Source organism: Orbicella faveolata, unplaced genomic scaffold (assembly GCF_042242905.1).
Source record: "Orbicella faveolata isolate gen_17 unplaced genomic scaffold, um_ofav_v1 contig_47, whole genome shotgun sequence".
Lineage (NCBI taxonomy): Eukaryota > Metazoa > Cnidaria > Anthozoa > Scleractinia > Merulinidae > Orbicella > Orbicella faveolata.
Genome location: NW_028301577.1, coordinates 11264537 through 11283000, shown reverse-complemented (window position 1 = coordinate 11283000; position 18464 = coordinate 11264537). Strand labels below are relative to the sequence as shown.

The 18464-nt window shown below is 37.9% G+C and overlaps 3 protein-coding genes and 1 pseudogene across 5 annotated transcripts; 2 read left to right on the top strand and 2 right to left on the bottom strand.

Annotated features, from left to right (window-relative positions):
• Positions 1 to 1082: 1082 nt before the first annotated feature.
• On the bottom strand, positions 1083 to 3557 carry LOC110054879 (uncharacterized). Its single transcript, XM_089279669.1, has 4 exons — positions 3438 to 3557; positions 2866 to 3059; positions 2459 to 2546; positions 1083 to 1598 (listed from the first exon to the last, which is right to left on the bottom strand). The coding sequence occupies exons 2-4, from the start codon at positions 2885 to 2887 to the stop codon at positions 1271 to 1273; spliced, it is 438 nt and encodes a 145-aa protein (XP_089135795.1). The 5' UTR covers positions 2888 to 3059; positions 3438 to 3557; the 3' UTR covers positions 1083 to 1270.
• Positions 3558 to 4601: 1044 nt separating this feature from the next.
• On the bottom strand, positions 4602 to 9027 carry LOC149097150 (uncharacterized; annotated as a pseudogene). Its single transcript, XR_016204245.1, has 6 exons — positions 8264 to 9027; positions 7391 to 7540; positions 6557 to 6731; positions 5910 to 6067; positions 5134 to 5304; positions 4602 to 4892 (listed from the first exon to the last, which is right to left on the bottom strand). The product of XR_016204245.1 is annotated as an uncharacterized LOC149097150 (transcript).
• A 117-nt stretch (positions 9028 to 9144) lies between these two features.
• On the top strand, positions 9145 to 9854 carry LOC149097149 (THAP domain-containing protein 1-like). Its single transcript, XM_089279668.1, has 3 exons — positions 9145 to 9297; positions 9375 to 9594; positions 9688 to 9854. The coding sequence occupies exons 1-3, from the start codon at positions 9145 to 9147 to the stop codon at positions 9852 to 9854; spliced, it is 540 nt and encodes a 179-aa protein (XP_089135794.1).
• A 211-nt stretch (positions 9855 to 10065) lies between these two features.
• LOC110069241 (sterile alpha motif domain-containing protein 3-like) lies at positions 10066 to 15784 on the top strand. 2 transcript variants are annotated; one of them, XM_089279666.1, is made up of 5 exons: positions 10066 to 10204; positions 10547 to 10766; positions 13801 to 14010; positions 14530 to 14620; positions 15267 to 15784. In XM_089279666.1, exons 1-5 carry the CDS (start codon positions 10126 to 10128, stop codon positions 15651 to 15653), a joined length of 987 nt encoding a protein of 328 aa, XP_089135792.1. In that variant the 5' UTR covers positions 10066 to 10125; the 3' UTR covers positions 15654 to 15784. The 2 variants fall into 2 exon arrangements, with proteins under 2 accessions (XP_089135792.1, XP_089135793.1); XM_089279667.1 differs by lacking the exons at positions 13801 to 14010; positions 14530 to 14620; positions 15267 to 15784 and adding an exon at positions 12396 to 12903.
• Positions 15785 to 18464: the final 2680 nt, after the last annotated feature.

The window sequence follows — 18464 nt, the reverse complement described above, 5'->3', positions numbered from 1 at the left end:
TTTCCAAGTTAATTTGACGAGGTTATGTAGCATTGTCAAAGATATGCAGTACTTTGAACATCCCTGGGCCCATGGCCAAAAGAAGTTACGAGAAGCATTCAAAACATATCAAGGCTGCGGCTATTTTGGAAGCTAAGGAGAGCATGAGTGCAGCTGTGAAGGAGATAAGGGAGATAAACAATTGTGAAGAAGATGACCTGGCTGACATTGCCATCACACAACAAAAAAAGCCTTTTTTGGATTGAGTGAAACACACTCATTTTTCTGAGTAAAAGGGTTATTTTACTCGAAATAATGAGATAAGTTACTCACGATTTGAGTACTATTTAATGCACAAAATAGTGAGTAGAAAACACTCTTCATTTTGAGTAAAAATTATGAAGAGTATTTTTACTCAAAGGTTAAGTGCACACCACTCACGCATGGGTAATGGATAGCAACAATTAAGTTTAGTCAAAACGGTAGAGTGGAGTAAGCTGTCTTCTTGCCTGAACCAGTGCTCCTTCTTCTGGAGTTAGGCTGAGGAAGTGGCTGACACTTTCCACTATTAAGACGGTGTAATTGCTTTGTTGATGAGGACCAACAGACACAATCTTAGTTATTGCACGCTCACAGTGATAATTTTTGTATCTATACCAATGTCAGGACTGGTATAAGCAGATGTATTAAAACCTCGGTTATCCCGTGTGTATAAGAAATGCACTTTCAGAGAGTAAGAAGTGGACATGGTTTATTCAGTTCCTATAGCTGTATAGTGTAATCAAAGCTATTAAAAGGGCTCAAACTAACAATATTCTAAGTGACAAAGCGTGGGGGTGCAGTGTGGCCTAATGGCTATTGCAATAAAATCCTGATCAAGCAGTCTGTAATCGAGCCCTCGTTGGGGCACTGCGTAGTGTTCTTGGGCAAGACATTTTACTCTCACACTGCCTTTCTTTCCCCGGATGTATAAATCGATATCAATGAATTTACTGCTGGGCATTTTGGGGATGGGCGTGTAACCCTGCAAAGGACAGCAGGCCTTCAAGGGCTATTAAAAACATTTCTTAGTGTCAATTATAAATTACCAGTGCAACATCACATCAAGATTTTGTTGTTTAATACAGTACTAACAAGTTTTCTTGAAACAATCACTTTAATTTAGCACAATAAAGGAGGCATTCTAATAGAGAGTGACACTTGAAATGTTGACCTAATGGTTAGCAGAGAAGATCATCCTTTGAAACATTTGAAAAAGAAAACTTGTAAGTGTTATTTTCTACTTCTGTCACTAATTGCAGCAGTCGACTTTATATTTTAGGGCAATAAAGTCATTACTGGTATAGCGTCCAAAACCCTTGCACTTCCCAAGAGGATGAAAATCAACAAGCTCTGCTTGCTTCACACACGACACCTCATTTCTTGACACAACTTTGACGGCATTCAAATGAGTGACGTATTCAAGGACTCTTAAAGTTCTATATTGCAAAATTACTTTATGTCCATCTAAAATTATAACTTCCTTTACTTCTCCAAAAATTGGAATGCCACACCAAATGCGAACAATAATAACAAAGCCCCTGCAATATTTAGCATCATATACTTTGACCCACGTGGTTCTGCCAAAAATAAAAGAAATACAAATAGTGTAAATTATTAACAAACATACTTAATATATGCACCAGGGGCAGGCCACATAAATGAAATAATAACATAAATGACCTCTCAACTCTCAACTAAAAACTGTATAAAAAGCTACATAAAGGCCCCTCCTCTTTAGGCTTCCTTAAGTCCCCTTCCCGCACCTCCCCCTTCATGGCAATTTCTGAGCAACTAGATACAAGGTAACTTTACCCTTCACAGTTATCAATTTAGTCGCCATATTAAGTTTAATTATTGCCATTTTGACAAAATATGTTGATGGTACTAACAAAAAATAAACTCCCTTTGTTTTATACGCATCATAACTGCTGATGTAATTTGAAATGACTCCACTTCAAAATGTCTTAAGGCAGTGGCAAACGAGGTCACACTGTAGTAGACACATTGTTGCTCATGTTTCTTTAATTAGTAATGCTGCGCAAGGAGTTTGTAGCCTTATCATGCCATGCAGTTCTGAGCTCACTAAATAAAATATTGATAAGCTTATTTTCATAATGCAGAAGTAAGAGTATTACTACAATACATGTATGAACCTGAGTTATACTCTTCACAGTCATGCATACATGTTCATATTTGTTGAACAAGCAAATTACTGTATGAACAATTAGAATTGTTGAAACAATGAAAGATGCGAATGTAGCTATAACACTACTGGAAAACTGACCTGAAAAAATTTTCAGGCTCTGAACAGGATTGGCAATTTTTTCAGGTCATTTTTCCAGTAGTGTTATGGCTGCATTTGCATCTTTCATTCTTTCATTATTTAATTGCTACTGTTGGACATCTATTACTATGGAACTAGAATTGTTGCTCATACCTTGTTAGTGTGCCATCGCCAGATATTTCTTGATACATCTCTTCCAAAGGCTCCAAAAAGCCACCTTCAAGAACAGTTGTTTTTCTCCCTGTATTAAAGTCCATGTTCAATATAAATCATCATAATTCAAATATGGTTAATAATCAAGTCTCTTGTGGGAATAAATGGGCAAAATAATATTAAAATATTTCTATTTTTCAACAAGAAAGTTTCAGACATGTTAGAAATGTTATAGATCAAATGTGGGCTATGGATATGAAGTAGGGACATGTGAGTATTCAATGTAATGTCGCTCAATAGGTACCTGGAAGATGTTATCGTAAAATGATATATTTTCCCAAAGAATTTACATGTAGGTTCAAATGCATCGATGAAAATAAAGAGTTGCTTTTTAAGTTTTGCAGTACCTGGTCCAACTTCCAGTGACATTCGTAAGAAATTTCCCGTAGAAGACTGGAGCAAATATGCCTGGAGTGCTTGATGGCGCCTTGCCAGAGATTAACTAATATTTTTAAAGTTATTTATTCTCTCCACTAGCCTTTCAAAGTAATTGTGCTTTGCCTCAAATCGCATGGCCCAATTCCTCACTAATGGTCCTCTTCTGCAAATTAAAATATTGTTCAAGCAGCCACTTATTTGTGTTGTAATTGGTATTAATTCGTTATGATAATTATTTTGTGTAGACATATATCACGAAACTATGTTTCCATTCCTAAGGACAATGCAACTTTCTAACTTACCAGTAACCTTAACATAACCTTTTATGAAATACATGTTATTTTTATCAATATTACTCTCATTGAGACCAGCTGAATTTTAAACCAAAAGCTACTTTTATTCCTACACTGTATGACGTAACTGTATATTTCAACAATCGACCTAATAATCCTAATTTGAACTATCTTAATTTATTGCTAATTAGTTACAAAATATTTCACTTGTTTTTTTCTGCATCAATTGTTAATCTGTATATTCTTACCTCCCAATTTGCCTTGGATAGTGGACCATATAGTGCTGCTTTGGGATCATTCTTCTTTCATGAAGTTCACTGAATTCAGCGAGGTAATCTTCAGTAAGAACTGCAAGATATGCTGCTAACTAACACTTGTTCTTGGAGCAAAAACAATCTCTTCCACTTTAAGTAACCTGAGAAAGTTTTCCCAGTGTTTATCATCAGCAGGAATAAGGTCCCCAGTAAGGAGAGGAAGCATTCGTGCCAAGCACCACATCTGCGAGGCTAATTAAAACAAGCACAAGAGGGATACTTACTAAATTATTTTCTCATGGGTTTGCACAGTGAGATTCCCTCAATTAACAATCAAAGTTTGTTCAAACACTCACTATGAAAATTAATGCCACAGACAAAATCACACAGACATTGTATGTACACATGTAAGACCTTTCACATGTACTGCCTCTTTCCAGAAAATATCCAAAATCCTCCCTCACCACACAGTCGGGATTTGATATTCCTAGGGATGGGTGGGTGGTTCTTGAAGGCCAAAAATTTTAGAAAATGTATGATGCTCAATTGGGATTATTCCAGAGGGGTGGGGGTCTTAAGAAAAATCCCTTCCATGGGGGAGGTATGGATAATTTATGGAACTACACATTTGTTTAACAAATTGATGTCAGTTTTCCATGCGTCTGTCCTGCTATTGATCATGAATTTCATCATAACATAGTCAAAGTAGCTGTGGATCCACGAGGCGATAGCAAAGTGGATCCGCAGACTACTTTGACAATGTTATGACGAAATTCCTTGTCAATAACAGGTCAGACGCATTAAAAACTGACATCAATTTGTTTTTTACAATAAAAAATTGTCAAATTGTCCGCTCTCCCCCATTGAAACATCGCACAAATTATAAATTCATGTGTCTGTCCGCTTATTGACAATAAAAAATAGCCAATGAGCATGCGAGAATTTCTGCAGTTATCGTAAAAATAATAATTGATCAAATAAATTCTAAAAGCTATTTTTTTGTTTCTTTGTCAGTCTGATTCAGAAGAGAAACCTTAAAAGAAAACAAGTGCAACAAAATTGGCAAGGTAGCCTTAAACATACCTGACTGACTTAAACTGGGAGAATCAGAAGATAAGGCCTGCTGCGTTATAGCACTTGGCTTATTGCATGCATCAACTATAGGATAACTGAAAGCAGCCATTCTTCTGTTGAGGATGTCAAGTGTGAAGTACTTTTCCACTGAAATAAACTTTTGCAGCAACAACTTAATCTCAAGGGGCAGCACCCCTTCAAGTTGGTCGTGCATGACATCAAGGTCAAGTCTACCACATGGAAAAAACGGGACCGATAAAGAAGGGACAACTTTTTTACTCCATAATTTGTAGATAAAGTTTTATCATTTTCTACCAGCTGGCAGTGTCTCTTGTGGCCTGCTCTTGTTTGCAGTTGATACTGGTTCTCAGTGAACTGTATTGAACATAAGTGTATAATTAGGTGTAAGTATATATTATACAATTCAGTTTAAACTTATCCTACAATTTCACCTTATCATACGTTATTAATTATTCATAATTTGCAAAACAACAAAAATACCCTTTGCATGGGTTTGATAGTGAAATGACAGAAATGGACATCATTTTGAAAGAAGCATTTACTACAAATTATCCTGGAATTGATGGCAAGTATAATGTCATAATGTAGTAGGTACCTTTGTTTGAATATCATTGTTTGTACCCATAGACTCTGCAAACTCTAAAGGTATTAAACCTTCTATAAATCCACCAATACAATGTGCCCCAAGGTTGTCTGAAACAAAGGGTCCAATGCTTCCCCTAAAGATGTTATCTTGCTCATCTATTTTGATCTTTACACCAATTTCCTGCAGAACAGATGATATGAATCATGACATATTAAATCATAGTTACTTAAACATATATTTTAAATAAATGATTTCATTTAACAGGCAGTGAAAAGCTAAAACTTCCACAGTGACTACAAATCAACTGCTAATGGCCAGGCTACCCTCAAGCTATAACCATCAAATTATACTCAACTCAGATTGCTCCTTTTTCAAAAAATATTTTTAAGTATCACATTAGGTATTGCCCTGATTGAATCTGGTTAAACCACTGTGATGGCTTGCAAAAGTAAGACAAAACTTGACTCTCATGAAAAACCTCTTGTAATTACAACAGGTTTGCAAAAAAGCATTAAGGAATTCTTGTCCAACTGAAATACCCAACAGAAACTGAAACCTTTTCATTTTCAATTCTGCGTTTTGCTTTTATTTAATAAAATCATTTCTGGTTATCATTTTAGACATTCAGCGAATCTCTTATTACTAAAGTTCGCTCAGGAAAATACCAGAGAATATTGTTCCACAGTCTTTTATGTACAAACCTCGCTGCGCTCAAGTAATACGTACTTTAAAACTACTGAGTCTTGCCTAAAAGACTACTTTTGGAATTTTGAAATGCTACTCACAGACTCAAGAAGACTTATATCCTGCATAAATGGTTGAAGTATTTTGTTCATTCCATAAGTGTTTATGTAAGGAACTGGACAAAGTGCCACCAGCTGTATCATGTTTATTGCTGAGCGGAACTGTGGACGAAGATTTCCAAGGTTGAAGTAGAATGCCCCTATAAAATCAACAATAGTATAACTGATAGTGGATAAAACATAAAAAAAAAACAGCAAAAATTTATATGTAGATACTCTCTTAGGTATGTTTTTTATTTATAACATATATGGTATTTTTGATAGCTTTTATTGATCGGCATGACGTTTTAACAATATGCAAATTTCGCTTTGAAGCCATTTTCATTCCCAAGAAATATAATGTCCTTTGTTTGACTAACAATGCTTCACATAAAGAAACTTATGGGAATGCATAACAAAGAGACATATACGCGCGTATATACGCGCATATGTGCGCGTATTGACATGCGCGTATACGCAAAATACGCATGATTCGTGTATGCGTAGTTCGCTTATATATGAGCTGCACTGTAACTTCAATGACTTTCATGCACGGTTATCTTTAGAAATAACAAGTCATTGAAGACAAAAATTGTGTCCTTCATGAAGACTGTTATTACAGTTTAGAAATTTATTTATCATTTAAGTACCTATTTTATGCTTCTTTGTCTTGGATCCGAGAGGATTAGTAACTTGAAAGTCATCATAGTAGCAGTGCAGAATAAGAGCCTGTGGGTCTTGCCCACACAGCAAATGTCTTTTAAAATCTTCACCATCACAAAAATCTCTCAGAAGACCATCTGTACTATTGTGGGGTTTTCTTACCTAAAGGGTAAGAAATATAAAAAACAAAATTATCATCATAAACGCGTTGAAACTGAAATACTCTTGCTGGCAACTAAATCTGAAAACTCAGGAGCCAGCTGGACCCAAGGTTCTTTCTTGAAAGTCGAGCCGTGGCTCGCCTTTGACAACAAGTAACTAAAGCTTGCGTCATCAGGAGTGAATGTTTTGTAGCTTGGTGTGAGTTGTGGTAAGAAAAAAAAAATCTTCCACGTAGCTCGGCTAATGGCTATGATGACCTTAGCCTGTGGTCAGAAAATAAATTTTCCAATTTGTAGCTTGGCCAATTTGTTGTGGCCATAAGTGGTTGTCAGAAAACAAACTTTCAATTTGAGCAATGTAAAACAAATAGAAACCACTTTGCAACGCGCTGTCTTGCCAGGTCGCTGGTTAAAAAAAGAGAGTAAGTTAATACTTAATTAATTAAAAACACTTTTACCGCAGGCTATCTATTTACATGGCTAGTTCAACTTCAGGTGCAGACCATTATCTGTCATTCAAGCAAACTTATTTTCTATTGAGCCATTTGAACGCCACCAAAGTAGACCAAACGTGCAAAGTATGGGCCTCAACCTACTGCTCTAACCTTTGATCACTACTAGTTAATATTAATATTCATTGGTCAATTATTGACTTATTACCTCTGCAAGTATATCTGGCTGATTAAGTAAACCTTGGAGGGTTTTCAATATTGGAATATATTGAAATGTTTCCTTGACAATCCTTAATTTTTGTCGACCTCTGATAGTACGGTATTCAGTGTGCTGACTCAAGACTATCTCCTGTGGCTCCTAGACAGTATAGTTTTTTAAACAAAGAATATACATGTATTAGTCTAAAGTGAGACGCGAGGACAGAAAAGAGGTAAAATGCCTACCACAAGAGAACAGGTCCATCACAACCTCATTACATAAAATATACTTCTAACCCATTAATTAACTCTACACACATACATAATTCTTTTTGTGTTTGGAGGATTATAAATGTTATGAGTCGACACAACAGACTCTTGGCGAATAAGTCTAGCTCTATGTCTACCTCTTTTGATGTTGACTTATGTCCCACAGGGGATAAAGAGAATTAAGAAGTAAGTATGTTGGTGAACATGATGATGGTTACCACTTCTGGCCGCCAGCTTGTTGGTCGTTACATAACAGACAACTAGCTATCGTATATATCAGCCAATGTCATGAAGTGTCAGTCAACATGTTGATGAAGAGATATTTTAACAGACACTCAAGTGACTCAACTGGATCCTAAGTTATGTAATCAGTTTGCCTGGGATCATCCCAGGCAAACTGATTGCATACGTAGGACATAATTACACTCTCGCTTACATGTACAATCTGAAAACTTGAGCAGAGTTAGAATTATTTTTCCCTCCATAATTATTGATCAGAGCAGTTGTGAAAGAAACAATATAAAATCAATGATGCTATGGATTGGATAGAGACATTCAACGGACTGGATAGCTTGAAAGTGAGTTTAAATAACTTACTAAATGATGAACTTACCACTAAATCGAAGTTTTCCAGAAAGTACTTGACCTGAAGATATTCATTTGACAGTGGTTCCTTGGCCCTTGAAAAGACGCATGGTTCTTCGAGTATATCACCTAAACCATCCACGGCCTCAATTTCTGTGTTATTGTTCGCCAAACACTTCCTTATTTTATCCTTGAGGCACTGTACGCTGCTTTCAACAACATCCTCCGTGTTTGCAAGAATTGCATCAATAGTTTGTTGGCTGAGTTGGTTTTCTTCTTTAGTTTTTAAAATAAACGAGGTTAAAAACTTCGTGACGTCACCGATGTAGTTCTCGGCTCCTTGCTCTTCATCAGAGTCTTGCTCACCGTCATCGTCAATTTCATAATCGTCAACTTCGGTGTCAGCGTCTTCAGGATGTTCGGCTAGTGCTTTCTTTGCCCGCTCTCTTCTGATGTGGGTCTTAAAGGAAGCGAATTTGCGAAATGATTACCCACAATCACCGCATGTTATGGCGAAATTAGGTTCGTGACTATGTATAAATTTGATGTGGCTAAGAAGCTTCTTAAAAGAATGCCCTAGAAAACCAGAGCAAAACGTACACGAATACATCAAAGTCGCCTTCACATAAGCATCCCGTGAAGTTCACTGCCGACAAGACGCGAACCCGTGCATTCATTCGCGCATTCTGTAAATTTTAGCGCGAAATCGAAGCAACGTCATGGTTTCGTCACGAAGCATATCACTCACATGACGATTAAAACAAACATCACATGGTTTTTCAAGCCAATTCGCCTTTATCGCACAGCAGCCATCTTGGATTGACGTCATGTACTTTTGACACCAATGCGAGGCCACGCGTGTAAAGTCAACTTCCGGCGATCGAGGAGACAAGGCGATCATCTGCAATCATGCCCAACGGAGATCACTGTTGCGTCCCGCAATGTAAAAATAATCGGGCTAAAAATATTCCAGATCATACCTTTCACCAATTTCCCAGTGATGAAGCCATTCGAAAGCAGTGCGTTGTCAAAATACGGCGAGACGTGGGCAAAAGTGTCCAGGTAAGTTGGTTAGGTTATCGATGTCATTGTCGCGCACATGTATTTACATTAATTATTATGATCTGGTCCATCTACAGATAACAAACAGCACAAGAGTATGTTCTGTACACTTTAAGGAAGCGGATTTTCAGACAACTTTAACAGGGAAGCGTGTTCTGGAGAAGCATGCAGTTCCGAGTATTTTTTGCTGGTCAAGATCACCCAGGAAAAGAAAATCTCAGACAAAGCGAGAACCACCGCGTGCACGAGTGCGATTGTTTGATGTAAGCGTGCCATCGTCCCCTGTCACTGTGACAGGTAAATATTGTTGTCGGTATCTCTTTAAACATTCCTTGGTTAAAATCGTAAAATAATCAGAAGTATTTTTATGTTTTTTATTTTAATCCATAGCATCAACTTTCGGCCAAGCTTCTGGTGAGGAAAGTTCTATGGAGGTCCAACCGGAACTGTCATCCTCTCCTGTTGTTGTAGACTTCCCCGAGCCAATATACACTGTCACTGTCACAGGTAAATATTGTTGTCGGTATGTCCACCAGATTGCAGTACCAAAACTCTGAAGAAATCAAGGTACTCGCTGACTCAGCCATGATGTTTCAACACGCGTGGCCTCGCTTTCATGCGAAAAATGGTGACGTCGCATCCAACATGGCGGACTGTGATTAAGGCGAATGGATCGCGCAGAAAAGCGCGCTAAACGATAAATGATACTGCTAAATCGTTGAACAGTAACCAGTTCGGTCTCTTTTTGCGCCTAACTTTCAAGCTGCGAAGGTCACGATCTGCCATCCGTTTGTATCCTCTTTTATCGCTTTCAACTAGCAAGGAGCTATGGAACACAAATCAGTTGATGAGCTAAGGTCATGGCTGAATGACAACGGCTTTGGTGAATATGCATCTGCATTTCATGGTAAGTGAACACAGAACAGCTTGAGCGTAACAGTGCATTGTTTGTCGATTAGTGTTTTGTGTAGCCTAAGTGACCTTTGCTGCCCCGATGCCAATATTATTCTGTTAAGTGTTATAATCGTTTTATAAGGAGTACGACGCAACTCTGTCATCGTTCAAGCTTCAGTTCATGAAGCACGATTCTTTTGTTAAGTTCTTAGCAGCAGAAGAACCAGAAACGAGTTCCATTATGCTTAAGTTGATTTGCATAAACGTGGTATCAAGCGGCGGGAAAACTGCTGATTTTAGTAATCTCGTTAACCCCAGAGTAGGAAACTTACTCTAAGCTTTACTGTATTCGCAGAAAACATGATAGACGGGGAAGCACTCATGTGCCTTACTGAAAGGGCTTGCGAAGAACTCATACCAGTCATGGGGCACAGGATGAAATTTCTAAAGCTGTTGACAAAAGAAAAAAGCTCAAATGACTCCGGGCATACGCGCACGCCCACTGCAATTTCGCCTGAAGACCCCGCCAATGTTGAAGAGCAAACAAAGGAACCCCAGGCTTTGCAAAATCAGAGGTATATACATGTAACTCTAGAGAAAATTTATTACGTTCGTGTGAGTGAACTTCACTTTTTTTGATCCAAAAACAACAATTTATTTCAGTATAATTCCCATATGAGTACATGGTATTACCTAAAATATAATACAAGTAAAAAAAAAAAAAAGAAAAGAAAAATAAATAAATAAACAAAATAAAAAAATGTAATTAAAATACAACAATTTTTGATTAAGGTGGCTCAAAACAGTTTCCAACACTTAGATTTTGATGGGTCGTTATAAGCCCTCTTTATCACTTGATGCTACAATCATGGTATCAAAAAACTGCCCAATCATTGGTGAACACGTTGGCATCATTTTCGTGATGCAATAGGCTACCATAGCAACAGCATGACCTGCTAAAAACACCCCTAATCACACCTTTAGGGGCTTGTAATTGAAAAACAGCACGGTGAAATTTTCTTATATTATCAACTTTTGATAAGCATAACAAGATGCAACTTTTGGCAAAGTTTAAAAAAATTCTTGTAGGTAGGGTTCAGAGCCACCTTAAATTTTCGAAAATTTAAAAAATGACAGGGAGTTATTTTCAGATAAGTTCAATACATGTATATTTAGATTTCATTTTTTTAAGAGGTTGGTTGCTTTTAGCATAATGTTCAGTTCCAGAAAATATCCATACCCCTCCCACAGAAGGGATTTGAATTTCCTGGGGGATGGGGGGTTCTGCAAGACCAAAAAATTGAAAGAAATGTATGAAGCTCAATCGGAATTTCCAGAGGGGTGGGGGAACTTAGAAAAATTCCCAGGTCCTTTGATATTTGTATACATTGTTTTGCAATGCTGACTTCTGGTTGATATTCATTTATGTCGGTTATTTCTTTTAGAGGTAACCACCCAAGTTCATTTCTACAGGCTGCATTTGAATTTCTCTATTAACACCTAGAACTTGTTTACAGAAATATAGATGTGTTTTTCAATTATGTCTTTCTCCCACGAGTTATAATCATCTTTGTCACAAATGCTCCAAACCTCAGAGCCATACATGAGAATTGGAAGATATAAGGAATAAAATATTGTTGATAACTTCCACTGGCAATTTAAAAAAATCAAGGTAACGACGAGTTACAAAAATTCATCTTTTAGTTTTTGCCTTTAAGATCGCTTTGTTCCGTTTGTTCGCTAATTTCAATTTTATCTTCATTGATGTAAAAAAGATGTTGCGTATACAATCATAAAAAAAAACACTTCACATTGACTGGCATTTAATGCCAAAGTTAATGAACCGCCTCTTTTAAACTAAACTCTGGAAAGCCATTTTAAGCTAACTTAGAGAAAAATCTTTCTGACTCAGCTGGAACCTTGATCTTATGCTTTTACAGTGCTGTACAACAGCTGTTGATTAGGGTGGCATTATTAGCCGCTTTTAACCAACAACTCACTCGAGTGTAACTCAACGCTTGTCAGTGAGGGCTGTAAGGCCATAATACAAGGTGTATAAATTTATCTTGATGCAGATGCTGTTGTCATGTTAGGTGGTTATATCTTATTATGCCGCCTTTTCCTGACACCCCTTTTGAGTGAATACATCAAGTATGCCGCTCATCAAAGGGGACATGTATAAATTTATACTTCATGAATTTCAGAAAGAAGAAATCGTCTAGACATTCACTGGAAAGTAGAAGGAGACAGCGTTTAGCACGGAACAAACGAAAAAGGGAAGAAAAAAGGCTCTTGAAACAAGGACTAACTGCAGTTATTGAAGACCTCCAAGAGGAGAATGAATCCCTCACCAAAAAGTTTAATATAGAAGCAACTATAAAAGAAAAATATTTTGAGATGTGGAGAGCATCTGAAAAGGAGAAAGATAAGATTAAAAATTCTCAGTTGACTTTTCGGGGCTGTCATCAAAGCATTTCCAAGGAGCAAATTGCTGATAAGTGTAGAGAAATTTTGAAAATAGATCCTTCTTTGCTGGAAGATGTTGAAGGTACTCCTGTTGAACTTGGTAATGGAAGGTTTGGTACTGTCTTCCTGAAACAATTTAGATCGTCTCCAGTAGCTGTTAAGTATTTTGAAACCTCGGTTGCAGCAAACTGGTTGAAAAAGAGGCATCATATTTACAGCAGTGTTGCCATATTAATCTTCCATTAATATATGGGATGAACAATAATAGCAAACCATTTTTCATCGTCACACAGTTTTATGGTGACACCAGTTTTAAACCAGTGACATTGAAAAGTGCAATGAAACAAGAAGCAGAGGTGTCAATCAGAGGTTTAGAAAACTGGTTCCATATTTTAACACAGCTGAGTGACTGCCTTAATTACCTACACAATAAACAAATAATTCACAATGACATAAAGAATGATAATGTAGTTATTACATGCAGTTCCAAGAGCTTTTTCTCACCAATACTTCTTGATTTTGGAAAGGCTTGTTTAATTTCTGAAGCAAGGAAAAAAATCCTAACAGAGGAAGAAAAGGCTAAGTACTATAGGGAACATTGTCATATTGCACCTGAGGTTATTGAAGGATCTCATGCTCAATCAGTTATGAGTCACATGTATTCCTTTGGGGTAATGATAACAAGTATTTATAAGTATACCAAGTGTCGTCCATTAAAAGAACTAGCAAAAAATTGTCTCAAGCCTGTTTCAAGTAGGTGCACTTCATCAGAGCTCCATAGTATTATTTTAAGTTTCCCTGTAGAGTAGTTTGGCTCAGTTACCAACCACACATGTGCACTCCTTATTTTATTATGAATCTACTTGTAAGGGAACACATTTAAAGGGAGCACTTTTTCAACAGTTAATTTGAACTGCACCATTAATAGTAGCTAGAAATGTGCAGTTTATGAGTATATGTCACAGTAAGTGTCTTAGTTTATAGTTACAGTTTTTTCTTAAGTTTTTGCTGCTAATAATATTATCATTGTTGTATTACCTATAATAATAAAACGTCAATACCATGTATTTAAGTCAATTTTAATGAATAAACTTACAAGCCAAAAGCAGGTAGGTGACTTATACCCTCTTACTCTTGTTTAAGGAAGCGACCAGCTGCCAGCACAGCCCAAGTGAGCACTGAAACTGTTGTTTTTAATGGAAAATTCCCTTGGCCTGCGAAAATTGATTTGCCCACTAATCATAGACCAGAGGTGGCAAAACTTTTGCAGGAAAAGGATGGCTCAAAACGTACAAGGAAAATTAGGAAAAGCTTCATTTCCCGAATATATGAGCACTTTTCAAGATTCACCCTGTAAGTAGAAAGTTTTTAAATCCACTTATATAGTGAATGGTACCTTCAGCCTAAATCTCTTAACAATGGCTAAAGGCTTTTATCCCCTTTTTTGCCTTTATTCTCAGGGCAGTTAAATGGAGATTATTTCTTCATTTCCTTTGTGTATAATTTTTTATTTCCCTCTAATTAAATTTGTCTTGACAATAATAAAGAAGCTTTGGGAGAGAAGAAAAGCGGTTTCACTGAACCTGCTTATTAAAAGTACCACACTCGCTTGAGTGAGGCTTGATATCAGGCTTAATGGTCCAGTCAATAATTTTCCAAACCAAATAACAACTAGTCCAGTAAACAAACTGACCACATTTTCTAATGGTCTTTTCGCTTACAGACCATAGAAATAATGCCAAAGTGTTCACAACTGAAGTAAAACAGGCAAATGGTTTTATTGCCAGTCAAGGGTAAATTTTATTGGACAAAATAAACCATGGGTAATTAAATTTTACTCCAATTTTGTAAATTTTAATGGTGTTGTTTCAGGTATCCAACAAAAAATCAGCTGCTAGAAATGTCGCAGCTCATTGTAAAGACGTATCCATTCCTTAAGGACAAATCTGTTGGAACTGGATATGTAAGTTCAGTATAGCAAGCTATAGTTAGGAAGGTAATATTCATTAAAACTAGTGAGAGAATCTCAGATAGTGCAGAGTGCAATTTACGGCTCTGATACAGTAGTCACATAGGTCCTCACCCATGCCGTTCTCCACCTTTGTAGTGAACTTGCTTTTCCCCTTGCAAAATATGAGCGGACAAAAACTTGATGAGACATTATCTCAGCATTGTGTATGTTTCATGTTTGTATTTTCTTTCAAGGCCCAAAAAACATATATGTAGCATTGTCATGTTGTCGTGAAATCAGCGTAAGTATGACACATGTTGCTTAGTGCACTCGAGTACCTACCACACTTAGCCCCCCTTCCTGCAAGGCTAATTGCTTAATTGAAATTAATTAATTAAGCAAACATTAAAGTTTACAACTTATGGCATTTTTTAATTATGGTTTAGTGCAGTAGTGCCTTAGCGAACAGCAGCCTCCCAAACCATTCCAATAGTGCACTCTGCACTAAAGAGCTTAGTTAAGGATGTCAATTTTTATCATCGGAATAAACAAAAATAATATCAGGTAGGTCACATCTCTTAAGTAGTCAGTTGAAAAGCTCTTACCTGTTACTGGTAAATGCAAAAGCATATTATTAACTTTAAAACCCAAATTTCAGGACTCCTGGTTTGCCCAGCTTTATGAGACGTTCAGGAATGAACGGAAATCCATTACTGACGACCCTGAAGTTATCCTTTACAAGAGGAGAAAAACTAAGGGGTCTGAAGTACAACCTGTAGCACTGAAGTTGAGAAGGGGTGGAATCAACTGGGAGCCACCATTTCCAGAAGGGGAAGATGAGCTGTCCATGAAAAGACACAAGGAGTGGTTACAGAATGGGTACATGCGGAGAGAACCAGACGTGAAGAAAGTGGAAGACCGCATGGCACTCGCATTCCCAGACAGAAGAAAACTGATGAACAAAAAAGTACCACTTACTGAAGTGCGAGCAGAGTACCCGGTCTCATTTAATTTCAAGCACGTATTACATGCGTGTAATATGTGATTTGGGAGGAAATTAACAAGTAATAACAGTGTAATTATTTATCATGTTAAATAACTTAAATTTTCCAAGTTGGAGGTTTTGGTTACAATATTAGAACCAAAGGGAAGTTGATACAGTCATTGCAATACATTACACCATCAGCATCCTTACTAGATTACAATTATAATTCCACATTATCATGCCAGTACACCGTAAATTCAAAAGATCTGTTTCAGCCCCAAAGTGCCGATTCAGCTCTATGGCCCCTGGGGCTGATTTGACCCCTCGAGGGGCCATTTGGTCGATTTGGTCTATATCGACCCCAATAAAAACCCTTTCTGCCCCACCAAAAACTGATTTGGCCCACGGTGTACAATAATTCAGCCCCTTGGTGCGTATCAGCCCCTATCACTAGAGCCGTTTTGACTCAAACTGGTGGACCTATTTCCGTTCATGTCTAGTTGGCTCCAATTGAGGGCCGTCTAAGCTCCTATTAATGGAGCCGTTTTGACATCGCAAAGCAGAGCCATTTTGCTTCCACCAAAACTGCCCAACCAGTAGAGCCATTTTGACTCTGACTGATACAACCATTTCCATTTTATCCAAGTTGGGCCCAATTAAGGGTAGGTTCTGCTCTTATTCATATAGCCTTTTGAATTACTGGAATGTAATGTAAACCAAAAAGTGACCGGGAGAAAAACAAGTCTTCTTTGAACATGTATTTAATTTTGTGGAAAAATTTATTTTATAATTTCCACCTCACACTTATGGTGCTTTATTACCGTTATAGTTAGCTGCATGATGAGTTAAAGAGCCATTCAGATACATGTAATGCTACAGAAAGGTTTAGATTCCCAAGCAACCAGTTAATCAATCAACCAATCTATCTATCAATCTGTCACTCACTCAATCAGTCAATTAATCAGCTTATTTCCGCGAAAACGTGACCAGACTGTCATTTCGCAATCGGCTTTGCAAACCTTTGCAATCATCCAATTAAAATGTCTTCCAGGAAGTCTGCCACAAGGTTGTCTTTATTCTTATGTTGCCTTACATGTGACCCTGGGAGGGGTACTCCCAGAAAAAAATTTGGTGGGGGTGTGCGGTGAGCTTCTTGAAACCCTCACCCTATTTCAGATCCAACCCAAAATTTGATGCCCTATAGCTCAGACCCCTAAAGTTCGTTACGATAGGTACAAGTACACCCTTCTCGATGTTGGTAGTCTTAATTGTAATGATAAAGTACTTTCTTCTAAAAACACTCCCAATTCAATACCAGAGTGCACAAACCATACTCTATTTCAAACCAGAATGGCTCAAAAACCATACCCTTTGGTGCCCCACATACCTATATAGCCCATGTAAGGGAGTACCCCCGGGATGTTTCGTGTGAGTATTGGGTAACCGAACTATTCAGTAGGTCATCCAAGGTCGCTATGTTGAATGGCGCTTTCAAGGTTTTATTTCAGACCCCCTAAAACCCGGCACGTGACAAGCCGTTGCGAAACGTACACGATTTTGATGGTCTAAATACAACGATAAAGAAGTAGTTTCTTCAAAAAACACTCCCATTTCAAGACCAGAGTGCACAAACCATACTCTATTTCAAACCAGAATGGCTCAAAAACTATACCCTTTGGCGCCGATTATACCCGGGTTACGTGGACACCAAATTGACAGTAACTATTGGGTTATTCAAGGTCGCTATGTTGAATGGTGCTTTTAACTACAAATGGGAAATGATAGACAGCCATAGGTTGTCCAACAGAAGCAAAGATAGTTGTAGTCGTAAACCTCTCATTGGTGCCCATGACTGTGTACTCCAGCCTGCCTTTTGTCCATTTGTGGTAGAAAGGCTGCATCTCCCCTGGCGCCCTTTCAATCGCCGTGCTTATGATCAAGGAAACATACAGTGACCGCTTAAAGATGGAGTACTTTGCCAAATCGTTTTCTAAAGATGAAGTCAAGTCATGGCTGGAGGCAAACGGGTTTTCAACAGCAACCACCGAAAGGATATCAGGTAAGTAGTACTTGACGTACTTTACGCGCAAAGCATGTGGGTACGACATGTTACCACCCAGGCTGATTAAGGATTCTGCTTCTGCGATCGCCAAGCCGCTAACAATGCTATTCAACTGCTCTATTGATCAGAGTAGGTATCCGGCATCTTGGAAGATGGGACAGATTACACCACTATTCAAAAAGGACGATGAACTAAATAAAGCGAATTACAGGTCGGTTACTGTACTTCCTGCGCTAAATAATATATTTGAAAGACGCCTGGCAGCGCAACTTGGTGATTTCTATAGCTTGATTCTATCGGACTATATCAGCTCTTATAGGAAATTTCACAGCTGTGAAACTTCCCTGCTACGCATGACGGAGGAATGGAGAAGGATGAGAGATCAAGGGGACACTGTGGCAGTTGTATCTATGGACTTGTCAAAAGCGTTTGATGTAATCCAACACTCTCTTCTTCTTGCGAAGCTCAAAGCCTACGGATTGGACCAGGCAAGTTGTGCCCTGATTAAGGACTACCTTTCCTCAAGGAATCAGAGGGTCAAGATAGGGGATACTTTTTCAGAGTGGCTACATGCAAGACGAGGCGTGCCTCAGGGAAGTGTCCTCGGTCCCATGTTTTTCAATATTTTCATAAATGACATTTTCTTGTTTTGCGGGGATGTTAAGTTAAATGCTTATGCAGACGATCACCAAATATATTCATCGGACAGTGATCCTGTTGCGCTAGATGGGCGCATGCGTAACGCAGTCGAGACAGCAAACCGGTGGTACCGGCAAAATGGAATGTTGGCCAATAAAAGCAAACATCAG